A 20,993-nucleotide genomic window follows, 5' to 3' on the forward strand; every position below is an offset into this window, starting at 1 on the left:
CATCTCCATTCAGAAGTTATGGTACACACTTCTGATGCAAACAAGCATCCCATCCAGCTGTTCAAGCCCTGTTTGTAAATTGAGATTGCCATGTATACTGTATTGTAATTTTTTCAAGCTTTTTCAACTAGTCAGACTTTCTTTCTTTGGTATGTCAGTGCATCTTGGCCTTCATCTTTCCTTATTTCCTTATTTGTATTATCACAGCAACTAGCTGACTAAAACCAGCATGCTACAAATAAATGGTGTTTTTTAAAGTATAAGCCATTGCACAACTAAAGGGAAGCAGTGGATTAACACTCATCAGTACAGCATTCATCAATTATTTCAGTATACAGGTACAAGCAACCAAGGATTTTGTTTTAAATTTTACTCTTAAGTTGAATCAGTTTCTTGGCATCTCTAGGCTACAGAAATATTCAACATGTAGTTACCCAGCAGCTCTATGTTCGCTTTGCACTATATTTGCATGCAAGACTTTGTCAGGCAATATGATAAACTGCCCTGTTCCCTTTTCAAGTCCTTCCCTTATGAATCTGGATGGCTACACTATCCCACCAGGTTCCTGAGCTTCCCAATTCCTTGCTCCCAGTACAATGAAGTTAAATGTAAGCTGTAAGGGTCCATTCCTCACAAGGTCTGTTGGGCAACATAAAACTCAAGAGGTAGCATCTGTAGATGCCTCCTCCTCTCTTTTTGCATCTTCCTTCCCACTCCAGCAGAACCCCACTTCTGGTGACATGACTTAAACATACTCTTTAGAAAGGGTTTTAAGTCCAGGTAGTTCAGCAGTAACGTAAATCCACGAATCCTGAACCCACTTGCATGTCAAACATCTCAAGTAGCTTTGCAGATTACTTTTTTGTTTAATGCCCTCTTTCAGATTACACAAAGACTTATCTCCAGGGTGGCAGAAACACAGCAGTACATAGTTCAGACAGAAATATGCCCCTTTCACTTCTTTCCTTGCAATTGCTTCCTCATGGCCTGATTAGGGTTGCCATGCTACCCTTTGGTTTTGGACAATGCCTTGCAGTGACTTAGTGCACAGTCTCCACTAGAATAACAAACAGAAAATGCCTGTTATTTCTTGGAAAACCACAGAAATCACATCAGGGCCAACAGGAAGCGGTATCCGGCTTTTCCCACTGGAAACGATCCATGTTAGGATCCAGCACTCTGCATCCATCGTCATTCCCAACCCAGGACTGACACATTTTGTCTCTAGGTTTTCTGTACAATGCTGCATCGTGACACAGCAAGAACAACATGACTCATGTCCCTAGTTTGGAGCACTGGATGAGACAACTCTTCCCACTGGATTCACAGATTAAGTTAAAAGTAGTTTTGTTTCTGCAACTTAGAGTTGCAACATAGGATTGCCTGGTGTTGCCACTCTCTGGGATGGCTACAGCCCCCTGCTCTGGATATTAAAGGAGACTCCATCCATGTAGACAAAGACACACTACAACTTCTTCACTTCATTCCTACTCTTGGTTTCCCTAGCCCTTAAAACTTGCTGAACACAGGCGTGAAACACCAGTACCTTGTTCTCCGTATATTGTCGGGGGAAGATGATGCTGTGGGAAAAACTGCGGTGGCATGTCCCCAGGTCCAGTGACAGGAGGATAAAAGGCTGTATGCGAGTTGTGGATGAAATGGGGGTGGTGTGTCAGGTATGGAGGTAAGTGATGGGTTGGCGAGATGGCCGAGGGGTAGCTGGGGGGGTAACACTCCGGAGACTGCGGGGTGACCACCACCCTCCGAACGCCCGTGTTGTCTTCTATCACCTGGAAGGGAAGGCAGGGAAAGGAGCACGTTATGCAGCATCTGAACCAGGCACATTTTTAAAACAGCACTGTTTATGCTTTGTTCTCCCAATGCAAAACAGTTGGTCCTTAGGTTTACTTTCGTGAATAAACACATTTCTAAAATTAATATCAGCAGAAATAACCACAGTGGTGATGTGGCTTCTGGAGACTCAGATAGCCACACTAATCACTGGGAGTTGTGCTGTTGCTAGTGATAACTATGTGGTAAGAGACAAAATACATAACCTGCATTTAGGGAGGAAAACAATTGAAAAAGGAACACAAAGCACCAAAATAAGTGTACTGGTTGGAACCAACCTTAGATTCTGCCCATAAAATTTCTACCATGGATTTTGACAGCACTCCGAGTACGGAGTTAGTAACACTTGGAAAGCAGCTGGCACTGCTACTGCAAAGAGGCTGCGTGTGTGCACAGAGACAGGTACTCTGCAGGAACCTGCTGTATTGACAGACATTTGCAAAAGAATTGCTCTGTTCATAACAGGTATCTGTTCAAGACAAATCACAGGGCAGAAGGATTGTTTGTGCTACAGAGCTGGTCTATACATCCACACAAATCCACTCTGGGATATGCATAATTTGGCCCCCAATGCCCTAGTCAAAGCATGTAAAAACAGATGTAGGAAGGTGGGAATGTGCTTAGGCTGAAAAATGTTTTTCAGGTTATAATTTTTCCAGAGTTATATTTCTGGAGAACAGTCAATTAGCCAAATTTCAGTCCAGACTTAGGAGCCAAGCTTTTCTTGAAACTCATTCAAAAAACTTCTGCCACTTCTGAAATTTAAAAATACAACCACATAAGAACAATTACAATCCCGTTGACTCTGTAATGCTGACGTGCACGAGGCAGAAAAGTGTGAAGGAAGCATCATTTAGTTTCACACAAGAAACAGGTTGTTAAAAAGCTAATTTTCTCTAAACTGACTGATGACACACAGATGGAATAATATCTGTGATGAATGTGTTGTATGAGTGAATGTGCATCAAGGGCACCTGCTGCCGCTCTCACTGATTACCACCACCAAGAGCTGGAGTCATCCACTCCCCCACAGCACCAGCAGAAGAGACTCTGCTACAGATGCCAATGCTCCAGCAACTCTCATCACATCACAGTTTTATCCTAAAGCACAAAGAAAAACCTGTACCCTGAAGCAAAGGAACAGCACGGGCACGTGGCTGTTTCTGCTGACTCTGCCACAGAGGACCAGCCCTGTCTCAGGGGCAATGCCCACAGCCATGAGAGGAGCTGCTCCAGCAAACACCAGCTCATGCCTCAGGCATCAGCTGAGCACGGTACCACAGGGTAAAATTCAACTGGTATTAGCTGACCCAATTTCTTCCTTGGGGCATGTGTGCCCTTAGGTTATATGAATTTATAGCTGTTATCTATGGGATGCGATCACAGACAATTTCTGTCTTGGCTGGCCTCCTATAGAAGACAGTTTTCTATAGAAAGCTAATCCATTCATTTATAACTGATCTTTCACATTAAAAATGCCAGAATAGTAATTGTTTAGCTCAAGATACTTGATTCTATCCTCTAAATTTACAACTTCCACTAGCAATTTGTCAGCTGCTAGCTTTAAATTTCAAAGACTTTACAGAGTTCTCCAAAGACAGCTGAACCTCAGAGATTTAAACTATCATGTCCTTTTAACTGCTGCATTTGCAGGCCTCCCACCTCTGCTACTGGTTCTACTCTTCCTCCACAGCATCACTTGTCCTGGCACCAGGTTTCAAACCTACACTCCGAAACCTGGAGAAAAGGGGAATCCCTTTCCATTTAGCACATATTTGAAAAACAGAACTACTTACCTAGGACTGTGCACAGAAATGCTGGATTTAACTCTTAGATCATGCTGTAATTTAATTGAGACAGCAAGTTCCTAGATTCTGATGTGAAAAGTTTTCATCATGGCTTTAACTAGTCCAAATCTTAAAGACAATTCCTGTCTTCCAGGTTTACAAGTTCTTATCTGTGCATCTAGACCAGCTACATGTGTATTCTGTGCTCTAGTGAAAGATGAGTATGTTAAAGAACAGATTTAGACAGAAAACTTATACCCCAAGTAGCACATAATGTAAACCATATTTAAAATTATTAGGCTTCAGTTTCCTGAAATATCATCTATAAAGCAGGGAGCAAAGCTCACAGTCCTGTCAAAGACCTTTCTGATGAAATTATCCTGCTAGATGGAAACTATAAAATATCAGCAGTACTGAGAGAAAAGCCAGAGATGAGGGGATAAACAGAGTACTTTAGTTGGAAGGGACCTACAATGACCACCTAGTCCAACTCAAAGGATAGCCAGCCTTCCAAATCACTTTCATCGAAAAGCCAAGACTAATATCTTTTATTTGCTTCCTCCCAGGCCGTGAATACTGACAGCATTCTTGTTATTCCATGTGCCTACGTTACAAATGAACAAAAAAAACACAGAGGACCTTGCAAAAACCACTTTATTTCCCTATTCTACAGGGCATTTTCTCTCTAAACTAATAATTACAGAAATATGTGTAAATTTCTGAAGGTGCACATACAATCTCTGCTATATTGCCCTTAACAAATCATAAAATTGGTAATCTGATTTATTATGCACTATACACATTAGGTAGCTGTAAGGACTGTAGATAGCCCTTGATTTGTAAAACCTGCAGTGGGTAGATTGTGATAGTGCCATTCTGGAAGACAACAGTCTCTCAATTCATCAAAGATAGAGAAAAGCAGTTTTGATCCAGTAATGAAAATAACATAACTTAGCAGAGAGGTTAAACTTTGCTATTTAAAGAAGAAATCTGCAATTCCTTGTATCTGCTTAAAGCTGTTTGTCACAAAGATCATAAATTCATCAGGAAACACACTGCTAAACCGTCTCTACTTCAGTGCCAAGAAGCAATGAAATCCTAATCCCTGCTGAGGTCTCTAGATGCAACTGGAATATTAAAATTGCTATTACTAATTTTAGCAGTTTATATTTACAGAAAACAAATAACTCTGGTCATCTGGCACCAAGATATAAACTTTCACTATTTTGCATTCTTTTCAAGCAGTTACTAGGTAAATTGTCTTTTGCTGGTGTAACTAGCATGCCACCTCAATAACAATACTATTATAGCATAGTTCTGTGTGGGTTTTTTCCCATATTTTAGGGAGCTTAATTGCTACGTGAGGTAGATGATGATCTTTCAGGGCAGTCTGGGTTAAGATTACTCACACACAATAAAATTGCCTCCCCCATTGGTTGCCACATTTTGAGAATGCCATTTTAAATGTCATTTTTTTTCCAGTGAAGATATCGCTGTAGTAACTAGAGATAATTCGTGTATTTAAAGTACATCACACTACTCCACATTGTTTCATCTTTCTCTACTGAAATTTAAGATTACACTCCCAGGAAAAAGACAGGCATGTTAATTGTGCACAGGTAAACTGTACCTATATTTTGTGAGATCCAGTTAAAAATGCAACCACTCTCATTCTGTAACACACGTTTACTGAATGGGTTTAATATGGTAATATGCAAGTAATTTCCACTTGCTTTCAAAAAAACCCAAACAACCCTTATTTCACTTAAATTCAGTGTGCTAGATTCAGCAAGGACATCTGGAGCATTTACCACTGGGTGGACCACAACCAATACTTCAGGAATTTCATAAATTAATTTGAAACTTCATTCATAAATCAATCTGTACCAGAAAACAGTACAGAATGAGCTCATCCACAAGGAACTTGGATGTCAACATTTTATTTATTCACTTAATTTCACAAGGATGCCAATCCAAGTTCACGCCAGTCCTGGCAAGTTTGCATCACTATCTTTAGCATCCATCAGTATTAAATCAAACACCATATTAAATCTATACCTTCAACGTGGAAAATACACAGATGAAGATCTAGAATGCTGGCAAGCATGTTGGGGTATTTTAAATCTACAGTGATACAGTTCTTCAGGACCAATGCTCATCAACTTAAAAAGATAATAACTTTATGGCTTGCTCCATATGAGAATTGCACAACCTTCCTTGTGTTCGAAGCTTTAATGAGGGTCCTCCTGTTAAAGGATGTCTTGATTGATTGCAGTCTATAAAAAACCCCGGAAAAGGTCTGTGAGCAGTAAGCCACACAAAAAACAAGGAGTTTGTGACTAAAAGCTGGTTCTGGTCAAACATGCTTTTGCAGGAGAACATCTCCCTTAGGGGAGAGGATGTACCCAAGCCCGAAATCCTGATTTTCGAGGATGTGAGAGAATTTCTACCATTTTAGATGTCATTTAAAGACATTCCTCTGTCTAGAAGTTATGCTGTAGTTCTGTCAAATGCCATGTTCTTGATGCAGGGATACTGAACCACAGGACAGGGGCTCAAATTGCACAGTTCAGACTATACAACCCCAACATTGCCTCCTGACCAAAGGAGATTTTTCAACTCTATGTGCATCTCATGGTCCAACCAGTAAATTAGTCCTTTAGTCTTGAAATATCTGTGGCAGAGACTACATATTAAAATATCTGTAAATAAAATCAGAAGTGGAGTTTCAAGCCAGATTTTCATATCCAACTACATGCAAGTAATTCCTCAAACTCCAGTGGAATTGCTCCAGATTTATTTTGGAGAGAGCAGTCCTTAGCCAACAGCATTAAACGAACAAGTTCATGATCGTGCTTTTTGACATTTCCATTTTTCTAGTTCTCCTTATTAGAACACTCCAAGTCCTCCTTTCCTTCTCCTAAACGTACACTGTGAAAAGCAGAAACAACAACCCATGAGGATGTCACCAAATGTAACAGCTTAGCACCCAAATCATGACCTTTAATCTTCCAAATATGCTGACGCCAGGGAGCTCGAGCGCCCTGGGAGCCAGAGAAGGCATCAGGTCACAGACCATGATGACAAGAAGCTTCCAGCAGTGGGCTCCCAGCATGTGCAACAGGGAAACAGTTCAGAACTGGAATGGACATTAACAGCCTGTGTCTGGCTCCTGACAAGTCATAGGAGTTGCTCCTTCAACATTCAGCAGTTGAAGCCAAAACTGTTGACATGGCAGCATTTAACACAGATTCCTCTACCATGTCACCTTCCACAACCACCTTTTACACCAGCAGTACTATCCACCACGAGCACAGCAAGGAACTTCTCACGTCTATATTTAACTAACCCTTAGTCCACAAAGAATTGCAGGGACATGAACTCTGGTCTGATAGTTCCTATCTGCCAGAGGTGCACAGAGGTTTGTCTGCTGAAAAGGAAATGCAAAATAGCGGCTGCATAGAACAGGTCTTTGAAAGCAAAACCATAACGTGAAAGATTTGAACTGGTAGTATGTGTCTGTCTTCTATTTTTTTTCCTGGAATTTTTCCCACTCTGGCTAAGCCTCATCATGGGGAACATCTCCTTAACATCAACAAACCCAGCTTTTAGTCACAACTCTTAATATGGTCCTTGAAGTCTAGAAACAGTGTAACTATGTGTGTACTTGCGGGGCACACATCCTCTTGCCAACTTTTTGCTGATCATTCTCCCAGTACTGGAGAGGCAATGAAGAACCACATTAACCCAGGGTTGCGCTCATTTGATAACTCAGGTAATATTTAGGGCTAACAATCACAGCTCCAACAGGCTTGGCATAACAAAACGGTAAAAGATTACATGCCTTTTTTTAATAGGCATTGTTATTTCTCCACAGGGGTATTGTGTTCTGTCTGACTCTTAGATGTACACTTTGGGGACAAACCAAACCAAAAATCAAATATATTTCGACTGGTATCTCAGAGTGCATTAATTTGCTTTATGGCTTTTCCCCTGCCATTTTAAGTTTGTGTTCTCCCTGCTAATCATAAAACAGTACTTTTAACTATGAGGCAAGAGACAAAAGCAAGAGCAAATAAGGCAGAGACATTTACTACAATGAAGTACTAATTTCATTACTACAGACTTTCAACTACTATTTCATATGGAGGCCTGAAAGGCAAGAGGCTTGCTCACCACACAGCAAAACACATTCTGCTGCTGAAAAGCACCAAATACAGAGTTTTCCCCTAAAAGTTTACAACATATTTCCAGTTCCTTGGAAAAATTGCTTCATAAGAGGGTTTTTGGTTGGTTTTTTTCTGGCTAAGAAACTACTTAAAGGCTTCTTTACTGGAATTATTATGGTGCCCCACAAAAAGCATTACAGAGCAACTGGGCTCAGACAGAGATACAGCTGGAAGACTTTCATCCCTCTGGTTTGGAAGGCATTCCAATTATCCCCAACCATTTATCTGAGCACAGAGGCGGAGGGGTATAAACCTTCTAATATTAAAAAGGTGTTAAAAGTTATTTCAAAAGAAGAATAAATCTTTAGGAAAACCTCTGCATGATATGGGTCAGTTTATTAAATTAGGTGAGCCCATGAGGAGTATTAAACAGCAAATGCTGTCAAAATGTACCCCAACCACTCCCCTTGGGATAACTGAGGAGCAGGACCACCCTGTGGTGCTGCCTTCTCTCCTAGGCTGGCAAACAATTTCCTCCATACTTGAAGCATGTTTTCACTCTGTTCAGAAGTTAAAATACCACAGAGTGATTGCAGTATTTTGTGGGATTTAAGTATGACGCCATCTACAATTTTTCAGAATTACACAAGCTCACATGTTTCCTGGGGAGGGGAAGAGATTCCAGGACATCATTTATTTTCTGCTTAACAAGATGCCAAAATATATGTATCAAAAGTCCCTATGCTATTCATCAAGGATATTTGAAATAATTTGTACATTTTTAATGAAGCTTTCAGTCCACATCTCAACGAAAATGGTGAAATTACTGGATTTATTGTATTGTTCACAGCTGTTCTGCCTTATATCAATCTCTTTTTCTTTTTCTTTTTCTTTTTTTCTTCCTTACCTCAGAAAGAGCCTAAGCTTTGCAGAAGATGGAAGGAACAGAAACAGTCTGGTAACCTGAAGTGGTTATTTACACAGAAGAGCAATAGCTGTCCAAGAGTTCCAAAACCCAACAGCTCTGTGAAAAGCTTTTTCCATTTTTCTATAAATAAATAATTAAATCACATTTGTTCTTGAAAACACACCAAACCCCCCAGAGTTTGGTATGCTGCAAGATTTCTACTAAGAAAATACTGAGGATCAACAGCATATTTTATAACTAGAGTGGCTCCTTCTCTCACTTCCACTAGGAAGAACTTAAGGTGTCATCCAACAACGTGGAGTTCTCTCCCACTCTCACAAAGGGAGGAAAGTTGCACATATGGGCTCAATCTGTGTACAGAGCTTTTGCTAGTGCTAAAAAAACCAAATCTATTACACATACCAGTGCATGAAGGTGCACACACATAGTTACTTGTGCAAGTGTGTGTGTACCGTCAGTAAAGAGGAGTCAAAATGTGTACTACCATTTTCATTAACATTCTAAATTGAACTTCAGCCAAGTAGATTTCTCTATCTGGATCAATGCTATTGCTTTTATATGCATCAGAGACATACCTGTGAGATATAACCAGGAGGCACATGAATAGGGGGAATGGATCCATTGGGTGACATCATGGGAACCTCTGCTGGTCCTGACAGAAAGAGAGTAATAATATATCAGTTTTTTCAGTAAAAAAATAGCATAATTGCTCAAAAAGACTAAAAATAGCTTTATTTTTGAAGTCTGCAATAACAAAATGAGCAGCTCCACTAATTTCTGGTATATGGAAAATGCCTCGCGCCATCATTCTGAGAATAAGATCATTGTTCAATGACTTTACCATATATTCTGCTGAAATAATATTTTCATCATAAAACAGCTAAAACATAGACCTTATATTACCCACTGATCAACTTATACAGCATTAAGCAGTAACACAATATGTCCTTTAGCAGCCCACAATTCCTATATTGAAATCTGGTTAAGTTATTCTTGTCGAAGGCACAGGAGCAGGGAACAAAGCAGAAACTGTGCAGCCTGGAATTAGGCAGCTCCCAAGGAAAGCGTCCAATTGTAGCAAAAAAAACCCAACAAAAATCACATATGTGAAAAACTATCTATCTATTTAAGAATGCACAAAGACCAAATTCATTATCTCAGCTATTCAGACTAACCTTGGAATGTGGTTATACAAGCAAGAAGCTTATGGTTTCCACTCCGAAATCCAGCCCTGAACATGCAAGTTCCATTTTGAGGCACTGCGTACAAGTACAACAAAGCAAGTGCCATAACCACTGGGCTTTTGCAAACAGAGCCTCACAGCTAAAAGAAAGTGTCTAGATAAAATGGAAATAGTTCTCTCGGCTGCTCGTTGATTCACCCATTAACATCGGGAACATCACACAGAGCTGTCAGTAAAATGAACCCCCCAAACATCAGACAGATGTTTGCAATTAGAGTTTATTACTTTGAAAAGAAAAATTATTTTCATTCCTTCCTTATTACATATTAAAATCTGACATTAACCTGTTAATTAGCCCATTTGACCCCATGACCAAACTCTTGAGAAGAGCTCAGCAAGACTCTGCTCCTTGTCACTGCAAATTGAATTTTAGCTTTGACTAACAACACAAGAGGTAACTTCATCACCTTCTCTGATGGAGAAGCCATCTCACATCTCCAAACCATATCATGTTCTAGAGAAGGAAGCTGAACACTAAAACACATGAAGGACTTCAGGCACAGATGGTACCTAATGGCCTGTAGGAGTGACTGCTCCTAAAATTTAGACAAATCTAATGAAACCCCCAACAACAAAGTGAGTCACAGTCTGTTGCCTGATATTAGCAAAACCAGTCCACATTAAATTAGCACAGTCATTCCCTCTCCATCTGCATTTTTATACTCCTCAGGCTCCTCATGGTTCAATCAGCAGAACATCCCACCTCTCAAAACCCAAGTTACACACAGGAATCCATCTGAGTTATTTTTATCTCCTCTGATCCTGTTTTGTTTTCACTATCCAGTTATTTATAGTCTAATCAGCACCTACAGATTTTACTACTCACATCTAGATGTGAAATATGATAATTCATCATCAAGTGTATAAAGCACATGGAAACTCCAGAGTTTAAATAGTTTGGGTGCATGGTCTGCTGCACTTAATTCTTCTCTATACTTAACTAAGTGGGGAACTTTACCCTATACTACAGGCCCAGCAAGGGGAAATAAGAAATACTTCTTATTATTCAGCTCAAATGGGTTGCCCCTCTACTCTATAGCCCTTTCAGCACTATTTGTCTCCCCAGACAGCCAACAATTTTAGTGTCAATGGAAAAAAACTTCAGCCTGAGCAGTAAGCAATTATTGGGAAGGAGCTGCCATCTAAATGGCTCTATTTAAATCCATCAAAAATATGAAGTGACAACTGGTTCAGAAGGAATTTTACAGAAATATAATTTGAATAAATGTGTTTTCCTTATAAAAAAACATTCCCGCGAATTTCTTTGGAGGAATATAGTTTTTTATTTCTCTCAGAATCTACTTTGGTCTGTACACACTGCCAAGTTTCACTCCACAGTAAGCTGGACAGTATAGTTATAGATAATTGTACATCTATATGTAATGGCCAATACTGGTGAACACACACTGACACTTTTTTTGGGATTTAATCCACACTTGATTATCAAGAGCTGTTCAATTCTTCAGGAAAGAACATGACCGAGACTAGGTAAAATGAATAGTTAACAGTTACTGACTCATTCCTTGTCAGTGGTTTCTCAAACTTGAAAAACTGCAAGAAAAAAAGTCACTATAGAACAAAAAAATCCTGAGTTCACCATTTAAGTAGACAATAATTTAAATGTTTTAATTTAATTTACATGTAAACATTGGTTAATAGAATGAAACTTTAATGTATAACCTGCTTCACTCCCTCTCCAAAACACTGCCTACTTATAGTTGTATTGACCTTAGCCAATCTTTCTTGAAAATAGCTACCCTGACTTGGAAATAAACTTAAAAATGGAACAGTTTTGGAGTTTCTACATACAGAACAAATAAGACTACACAACAAATAAGAAGCACTTTGTTCAGAGTGCTTCATATCTGTCCTTCCAAAGCCCGTGCCAGCTGCTCATATGGACTAGTGATCTACTTGCAGGAAGAAATCAAACTCCCACACTGATACTGTTGACTGTAACACTTCCACTCCAATAAAAAGAAATAATATTGTGTTTTATCATCAAAACGTGCACCATGCAAGATGAGTCTTAACCTTGTGCATGACCCACAAACTGTTAAAGTCATTTGGGTAACAGGTCTTAGACTGACAGCCTGGTGATTTGCAGCTAGATTTTGTTTCCAGTGCTTTGATTTCGGGGTTAGCCAAATGACTTTAGCATACATTAATGCACTCCTCTCATCAAGGGTATCAAAACAACTTCAAGCAGTAGCAAGTGAAATACAGACCCCAACCTCCACAGCATGATGAGTCCCAGCAATTATTAAAGACTCTTCTTGTAGTCAAACAATTCTTTAATTAATACTAAAACAAAGCAATACCTTTTGTTTGGGTTTTTGAGGTTTTGGTTTTTGGGTTTGTTTTGTTTGTTTGTTTGTTTTGGGGGGATGTTTTCAGTATTTTGGGTTATTTCAAATCATTTTGAACTGTTAAAAAGCAGAAATTTAAAGAAGGATGTTCCTCAGTTGCTTGTACTCACAGGACGGATATAAATAATGTGTACTCTTGGGAATCAGAACTTTTCAAGTTTTAATTGAAGCTCGTGGTTCAATATAAAATTTACTTTTAATGAGAAAAAGTCCACCCATTCTAACACAGATGCTGCACACCGAAATGAGCTCGCTCTAATACTTTTCAAACCTGTTAGCAAGCAGAGGCTGTCTCCTGAGTCCCTAATGAAACTGAGCCAGCAGAGCTTGGCCACCTCTGCTGACAAAGCCAGAGACCAAATTCCACCCCGAGGTCCCTCACTGTGAATCCAGCACATCTCCATCAGCTCCTGGAGGGCTGCCCCAGAATGCTGGGGTTGGGTCCATCTAAAGCGCAGGTGCAAGGAAACGATTCCCGCTCCTCTGAAATAAGGGGAAAAGCAGAGGAGCCACCAGGCTGAAGGCACTGCAGTCCATGTAGTCAGGCAGGTGAGAGACTCCACTAGTGCCCAGATGGCAGAGCACAAAGTTTTCCTATTTCTAACACGTTAATAATTAACAGACAATAAAAGAAGCCACTCAGTCTTTTATTGTGGCAGAGATAATTAACAGCTTGACACCCCAGTCAGAGCCTGTCCTCCTCTTCCAAGCCACATGCTCCGTCTTTTGTGCTGCTCTGTCACTCCTCTGACCGCATGCAAGCTGATTATTTTAACCATTTTAGATAACCAAAAAGATTCTGCAAATCTATTGCCTTTTTAAAAAACACTTGCACGCTCAGTCTAATGGAAATGACAACAACCATTCTACTCCTTCTTGTGCTGTGGTTTATTGGGTGAAGCTGCACATCAAAGCAGAATTCCCTTCCACCTCTGTCTCCCTCTTTGCCTCCAAGAGAATGTTTCTGTCACACAGAGATTGACAATTCTTCTGGCCATTTTTATTCCTTCAGGAATAATGTCACAATGTACTTGAGAAACTTCTGGCCCCAGGTTTTCAAGGCTAATTATAGCCTTGGTCGCAATCCATGACACTTTCAAAACTCTTGTATAAAACCAGTTTTGGAATAAGTATGCTTTTCTCTTGTTCCCAAGTGACCTTTTATGCATGCATTAAAGATCACTTAAATCAGGTTTTTTTCCTTAAATTTTAGAAGCCAAAATCTGGTATTTCAGTTCCTCCAGCTATAGTAACACATATTTCCTATTTCTTTCTTTCCACATAACACTATAATGCAAAGAAGTCATTTTACTACATTATTTTCCTTAGTGCTTATAGAGCATTGCTTTTTCTCTCCATTACTAAATTATGTCCCCTGTAGAATGTTCTGCTCATTCAGCCCCAGCACATGGGCATGTTTTACTCGACATTTCTAGTGACTGCTTTGCATACTAAAAGCAAATCCAACCAGGCTTCATTATAAAGTTCCCATTCTGAGATCAGTTACTGAAAACTCCCACAACTTCAGGAATTTCTCAGCTCTGTTTCCAGCAAACACCTACCAACTTACCATTTCACACCACAATACCTGCACTAGCAGAGAAACAATACGAAATTTAGTGATTTTGCACTTTTACTTTGAAATTTAAGAATCCTGTATGTTTTAATAACAAGAACCTACTGAACTAGCTAAGTGGAAAATTAAATCCAGGGAAATAAGTGCATTATATTTTATAAAGCTTAACAGTTATAAGTAACCCATGAAAAAATATTCTGCCTCCCCCTGATTCACAGCAAAACAGGTATAACATCTTTCACACGGGGCACTTCTCAGGAAGTGAATCTACGGAGCAAGAGGTGTGACCGAACAAAAAGGAGAGATAATTAAAGGGCAAATTGGCCTGCTTTGCTAAAACAAATGACCCAGGGCTTGCTGACCTTGGCTGGGACCCAAGGGTTTGCATTTTCACATGGATGAGCAGCTGTTCCGGAACAATTTCCTCAATGAAACAAGCACAAACAGGCTCTCTCTGTCAGGAACACGTGTCTTCTCCCTCCACTTGGTTATTCTCAAAGCAGCTTATGGACCAAACAAGGTGATGACAAGGAAAACAAAAAAGAAATCTTGGATGCTTCCATTCATCCTTCCTTTGCAGCAGAGCTGTGGTGAGCTTTTTTCCCAGCCTTTCAGCCGCAGCCTAAAAGTGCTCGTTAGCACAAGCAAACACAAGTGTGTCAGACCACTTTGTAAAAAGCCTTTAAAGTAGGAGGTGATGAGCTTTCACATACAAACATCACCACAATTTTTAGGTGCACTCTCTCCTAGACAAGAGCTAATTCATTCACTAACTTAACTCTGCTCACGTACGGTACAAGGCAGAGGAAGAGTCAACTCCCAGGTGTCTACTTAAGTTCCTAGGACACAGGGTCTTAAATCTGCTGCTGATCAAGATCCAAATACTTTGTCCTTCAATGAGTGTAAATTTGTATATTAAAGCAGCTCCACATTAGAGAGAAAAGAAGGAGCAGCTTTCGCAACACTTAGTGCTTGAGGGGATAAAATGACAGCTTTAAAAATATCTTTGGAGAATTCTGGAATGACAAAGAAATCCCACTCATGCTGCGTTCAACGTGGTAATGGCACGGCAGTGGAAGGAGTTAAAATAATATTATCAATAACCCTGTGCTTTGATAAATGGTAAGGAAAGTGTCCAGCACTTGGTCTTCACCATGGCACCAGCTCATGCCTGAAAAAGGCAGCACACAGTTTTATACTGCTTATCCATACAGATTTGACAGTATTTTCAAGACAACCTCATCTACACACAGAGATGTGAGTAAAAGGATGCCTGCCGCACGTCCATTCACACTGCCTGGCACCTCAACTGGTTATTTTCTATTCACAACACAGTTTAGCTGTATGAAGTAATTCTTTCACCTTTTAAGAGTACAAAAAACATTACCTAACCCCTCAAGTTTAACAGAAACTGCTCCATGGATTTCAAATGACCCTGGATCCTGCAACAGATGACTGCTTAAATGCAAATGAAATGTCCAAAAGAAAGAAAAAAATCAGCCTGAAGACTCCTGCACCTGCATGGCTTAGCCACTGAACACAGTCAATTCTGTAGATGCAAACACAGTGTTTGACAGAGGAGACTGAAGCACTTTTGATGTAGTTAAAATGTGTTTCTGAAACTCCTTCTATGACCCTTTTATGTTTTTTTCCCATCTTTTCTAAATCCTGGGCCTAGATTAGGAGAGGCTACAAATGTAACAGTCCTTTACCCACTCCCCCAGGTTATCAAGTTAATTTGCCGTAAATGTAATTAAAAATGAAATGCAAAATCGATTTAAGTTACAAAAAACACATTGGTGTCTTGTAGCTTCATTGCTTCATCATTATTAACATCAAACTGCAAATCCCATATACTTTATGACACATTCAACCCTTGGACCTTCAGCCACAGACCCGACAGTACCAGCCAGGCTCCAGTCTGGGTTTGACTGATGCTTTCAACATGTGCAGACAAACTCACTGAACCAAACATCAAATCAAGCCACTCAGAAATCTGTGCCAGACGCATCAAGCAGACAGCTCCCCGAGCATTTTCTGGCTTATTTACGTGACGGTACCTTTGCTGTTTACACGGGAGACTCTTGAAAGCCGTTTATTTTACCAGTGTTTGCTACTTGACCTGCTACACACAGTGGGGAGGCTCAAGCACATCCAACCTGGAGTTAAACAACAACTTTAATGTAAGAACCACAAGATTCCTACTCAGCAGCAGTTGCAGTGTGTGTCTCCCAGATGTTGTATTCTGGTTTGGGGCATATTCTAGAAATAATACAGTAACCCATAAAAACAGGAAATTAACTAAAAACTATCCCTTGCACCAAACATGCCCTGTCCAGAGTTACCACAATACTATTGCAACTGAATTCCAAGAGGAAGTTAGGTTAAATGCTCACTTTTATCCACCACAGAACTATGAATTAATAGCTTTTCAGACATCAAATGTTTGATGTTTCAACCATGAAATGTTTTACATTTAGAGAGTCATCCTGAGAGTGTAAAGAGCTGTCTCACTCCTCACCTGCCACCCCGCACCCTAGTTTTGGGGTTCATCACACTCCACTAATTTAATAAGCAGAGAAAAGCCCAGAAAAAGGCTGTTTAGTAGCCTGGCACATCTTCCCCTGGTGCATCTACAAGGACCCAGTCCTAAAGCATAGGTCTATCCTACACCAGTGATGAAGAACCAGCAACTGTACTCTACAGTGATGATGTTTAAATTTACAAGTTACAAGAAACTCTGACAATATAAAGCTCACTGAAGTCTTTCAAAAAGGTTAGACAAGTAAATTTGTTCAGCCACAGAGAACAGAGATGGACAAGATGCATTCTTCAGGTCTCTTGCTGTTCTTCAACATTCCCAGGTGGGTTTGGTTTCTTTTTTAAACCAGACCCATATATCATTCTAGAGTTTCAATTTATGGGCAACATTTTGGAGTGGAACATTTTTTGTTGTTGTTGTCTTGAAGAGAAATGGAGTATTTTCCTGCCCTAATCTGAACAAACAAGTTGGATTCTTCTGCTAAAATAAACCTTTTCTGATGGTTGGCTCACCAATTGCTACTGCAAAAACACTTGCAAAGGGTATGTTGCAATACTTCAAGCATTGAAAATAAGCATATTCCCATGGCAATTCACCAGATGGGCTACAGATTGTAAATCATAGATGTCTAGACTGAAACACAAGAGACAAACATCTGTCTAAAATCAGTTGACTTGAATGGCAAATACTGTTAAATAAATTAGGACTACTTTGGAAACAAAGAGAACAACCAACTACGTTGAAAACATCTGAAATTAATCCATTAGCACACAAGCCACAACACAATAACCTGAAACCGGAGAGACATTCATTTCGTGAGGAATAGCCCAAGATGACAGCCTGACATCTGAGGCAGGAGCACAAAAGCATTTCTGTGACCCAGCACCACATTACCCCACAAGGACTCACGAATCCATCCCCAGAACATCTGGCTGGAGCGGGGTTCTTATTCTCCTCGCTTCACAAATGAAACTGTGGGACAAAGAAATGAAATGCCTGATGCAGGGTCACACAGGAAGTTTGTGGGAACGTAACTGGACACAAACCCAGAATAGGATTTAGGTCATAAAGCAATACTTAAGCCTGAATATAACTTCAATCTGTCAAAAATTTGTAGAGTATTACACACAAAAACACTCTGTTTTGGAAAAAGTAAGTCTTCCTCATACTCACTACCTTATTTTTCCTTTGCATAAGCTTTTGTTTCAAGATAGAAATATGCCAGAATGCCCATGGGTGAACAGAGAGAACAGCACTACCAAGAAGGGTGAGAGAGATGTTGCACAGAAAACTGCAGCCTATCTCTTGCAGGAAGCTCCAAGAGAGAAAAGGAGACCACAAAGTTGAATTCAGAAACAGGGAAGACCTATCAAATAACTATTGCTGACCCACAGAAATGATGGGAGCTCTCTGTCAGCATCAGGCTTCACTTTAAAATTAAAAAAAAAAATCTCATTTATGAAGTTTTTACACTGCTAAAGCTTTTAGCAGCAAAAGGACCCTCCAGCTGAGCTTCCCACCAGACCTACAGAACCAATGCACTAACCTTTAACCAGAACACAATTTTAGGGGAAACAGATGTCATGAAATGAGAATTACTTTATTTCTGCACTGGTTATTAACAACATTGCCATTTACATACCATAAAGACACTATTTGTCTGAATTCAATAAAGTTATTTATTTGTAGAAAGACAAACAACAAGCCATGAGAACATCACAGGGATGGAAGTTCAACTATAAACATTATTTTCCCTTTGCCATTTTGAGACAGCTCTTCAACATGATCTAGTGATGTCAGTGCTTTTTGGGGAGTGTGTGTGTGCATCTGTCAGCTGCTGGGCACATTTATAAAAGGGCATCCACTTGCAGAAAGTTTTGTTCTCTGCAACAGGTTTATATAAATACTAAACACTCAGCTTTGAGCACAACATCCATCAAAGGCAGCAATAATTATACAACACCACTTTTTTGCAACAGTAGAAGAAAATGCTCCAATTATAATATAATTATTGCATTCCCATGGCAACACCAGAGTGACTGTACAATCAGCAACAGACCCAAACCTGGCCAACAATAAAGTTACACAGTATGTTCTCTTCTTCCTGCCCCAAACGAGGCAGCAATTAGGGGATGGCTATTCTTTACCTGTCCACCCACAGTGAGAACAACCATCCAGCCAGCAAAAAACTAAATCAAGCCCCCAACCCTCCCCTCCACCCAGCACTGCCACAGGGCTGACGAGTTTTGTTTGTGACATGTTTGGATCCTGGACTTCAGTGAATCATCTGAAATTCTCTATTTGAATGTGCTCATCAACAATATAGCAATTAATATCCACCTGTCACAAGCAAGCATTCTTTATTTGTGAGGGTGGGGAGGGAAGGAGAACCATGAACACTGTTGGTACTCAGGTACGTGCTGGGCTATTTTGTGAGGCTGTGGTGAACTGCCATCTCCTTGGAGTAAAAGCACATTTCATAAATACATAATATATACATATTTGTCATATGTACATACATATTCAGTAAGTATTAAAAGAAAATTTCACTATATTTACTATTTTCTGTCCCTCTGTTGGGAGTCTTATTACAGTAATGCACTTATACCAGAATAACTTGGAAAAAAATGCAAACTAAAAATCTTAAGTGTGACATTCAGTGCAGTGCTCAGAGATGCTGCTGGTGAGCCCAGGGTTTTCCCAACTGAGCTTTACTCACATCCTGAAGTAGCTCATTAGGAATTAAAAAAGAAGAATTTGCATCTTAAGGAGAGAAGCCTTAACCACAACATTGTTCTCCTGGATCAGTAAGTGCAACAGACAAGTACTTCCCTGAAACAGGGCGCTGGTGGAACACCAGCTCTACCTGAGCCTCCCCTGACTGATGACACCTCTTCAGCATCTCCAGCTCCATGAAATCCCCAGCCTGTGCCTTCCATTGCATTGGAAAGATGTCCAACTTGCATTTCTTTCCTTTAACATTTTTGCTTGTTCACTCTCTGCCCACAACAGTGGAGAGAGAAGCATTCTATGACTTTCTTTCCAACAACCTTTTCTGAAAGCCCCCAGCCGCCCCCTTTCGCTTTGCCCCATGTCCCTTGAGCCTGCCCTTCCATAGCCCAAACAAACCCCCATGTTTCAAGCTTTTCTCATGGCTCACATTCACAGAGCCACAATTCTCTTGGCTGCTGTTGTCTGAAACTCTTGCAGCCTTGCCAAACCTAAAGGAAGGTGCTCAAATCCCACTGCAGAGCCACCTGAATCCCAGCGAGGCACAAGAAGCTGCTTACATTGACTCTGGTTTCCTCTCACCTCTTCTACTCCAGAAGACTCTTCCTTGCAGCTCTCAGCTCTCTGGCTGTCCCAGAGAAGGCACTAACTTGCTTTTCCACATCCTGCTCTCATTTATAAACACTAAAGGTGAGGAGGAAGGCTGTGACTCACCAGGTTCTGCTTGAAGGGCCCTGTCACTCTCCCCTCGTTTTCACTTCATTTCTCATAGTCCTAAACTGAGCCACTGCAAGGAGCACATTAGCTGAGCTGTGTTTAAAACATGCCTCAGGGTACTGACAGCATTGCATCCTTCAAAAAATAAACCATAAATTCTTATTTCCCCATGTCCCCAGATAAAAAAAAAATCCTATCACACAGCGTGATGTAGCAAGGAGAGTGAGACTCTTCCCTTTCTATAAAAATTAACTGCCAATGAGAAACAAATATTGTGTAATTAACTAAGACTCTTCCAATTATTAAAATAACACTCCTAACCCGAAAAGAACAAATCTAGGACAGTTTTCTCTGTGGCGCATTTGCAATACTCAGAATTTTCAGATGCAACAAGGGGAGTTTCTTGTTGGCTGTAGCAACTGTGAAACTAATTTACTACCCAAAACATTCTTCGTGCAGATTAAAGGCCCCTTGTCCTCCAGGGAGTGAGCATTTCAACCAGCCATCACTCTTCAGAGGTTATTATAAAGTTTTCAAACATATGAGCAGAAAGTTTTTCTTTCAGGGTTCCCAGGTCTTCGGCATCCCTCTCCCAGCCGAGGAAGAGAAACCGTGCCTTGCTGGAGGCTGCCTCCGCTCAGGAGGCTCCATGGGTGCAGTTGCCTTGGAATAATCCCATTGCTGGGGCCCTTCCCAGTCTAAGGAGGTTCCCAGAGGGATTACCCCGGCACAACCGAGCCCACCATGACAACTCCACCCGCGGGGTCTGGAATTTGCAGAAAGGAGTGGGGTGCGGGGATAAGGGATTTAGCCACTTCGCAACTATTTAAGGAATGCTCTTGATTTCCTCCTAACAACCTCAGGTTGAAAAACTGTCTTCTGAATTATTTGAATTTCTACTCCAACTCTATTGTCAGGATCTAACACCTCAGTTAGTAAAGTAAGTGAAGACTCCAAAGGGGTGGGAGGGGAAGTGGCAGATAAGAAAATACAGGCAGTGCGGTATTTTTAAAAAATATATCCAATTTTTAAAAGGTAAAATTCTGAAACATATCTTTGGTCCCTGTGGCTGCAAGGGTGC

The 20,993-nt window shown here is 40.4% G+C and overlaps 1 protein-coding gene across 2 annotated transcripts in view; it reads right to left on the bottom strand.

The window, feature by feature from the left end:
- FNDC3B (fibronectin type III domain containing 3B) overlaps positions 1-20,993 on the bottom strand; it is a 191,794-nt gene that overhangs the window by 88,481 nt on the left and 82,320 nt on the right. For both annotated transcript variants that reach the window (XM_017827764.1, XM_017827765.1), the window contains 2 exons: positions 9,311-9,387; positions 1,547-1,790 (listed from right to left, as the gene is read on the bottom strand). In XM_017827764.1, coding sequence (XP_017683253.1) covers positions 1,547-1,790; positions 9,311-9,387 — 321 coding nt within the window. The remainder of the gene's footprint in view (positions 1-1,546; positions 1,791-9,310; positions 9,388-20,993) is intronic.

The sequence above is a fragment of the Lepidothrix coronata genome, unplaced genomic scaffold, assembly GCF_001604755.1.
Source record: "Lepidothrix coronata isolate B3197 unplaced genomic scaffold, Lepidothrix_coronata-1.0 Scaffold142, whole genome shotgun sequence".
Lineage (NCBI taxonomy): Eukaryota > Metazoa > Chordata > Aves > Passeriformes > Pipridae > Lepidothrix > Lepidothrix coronata.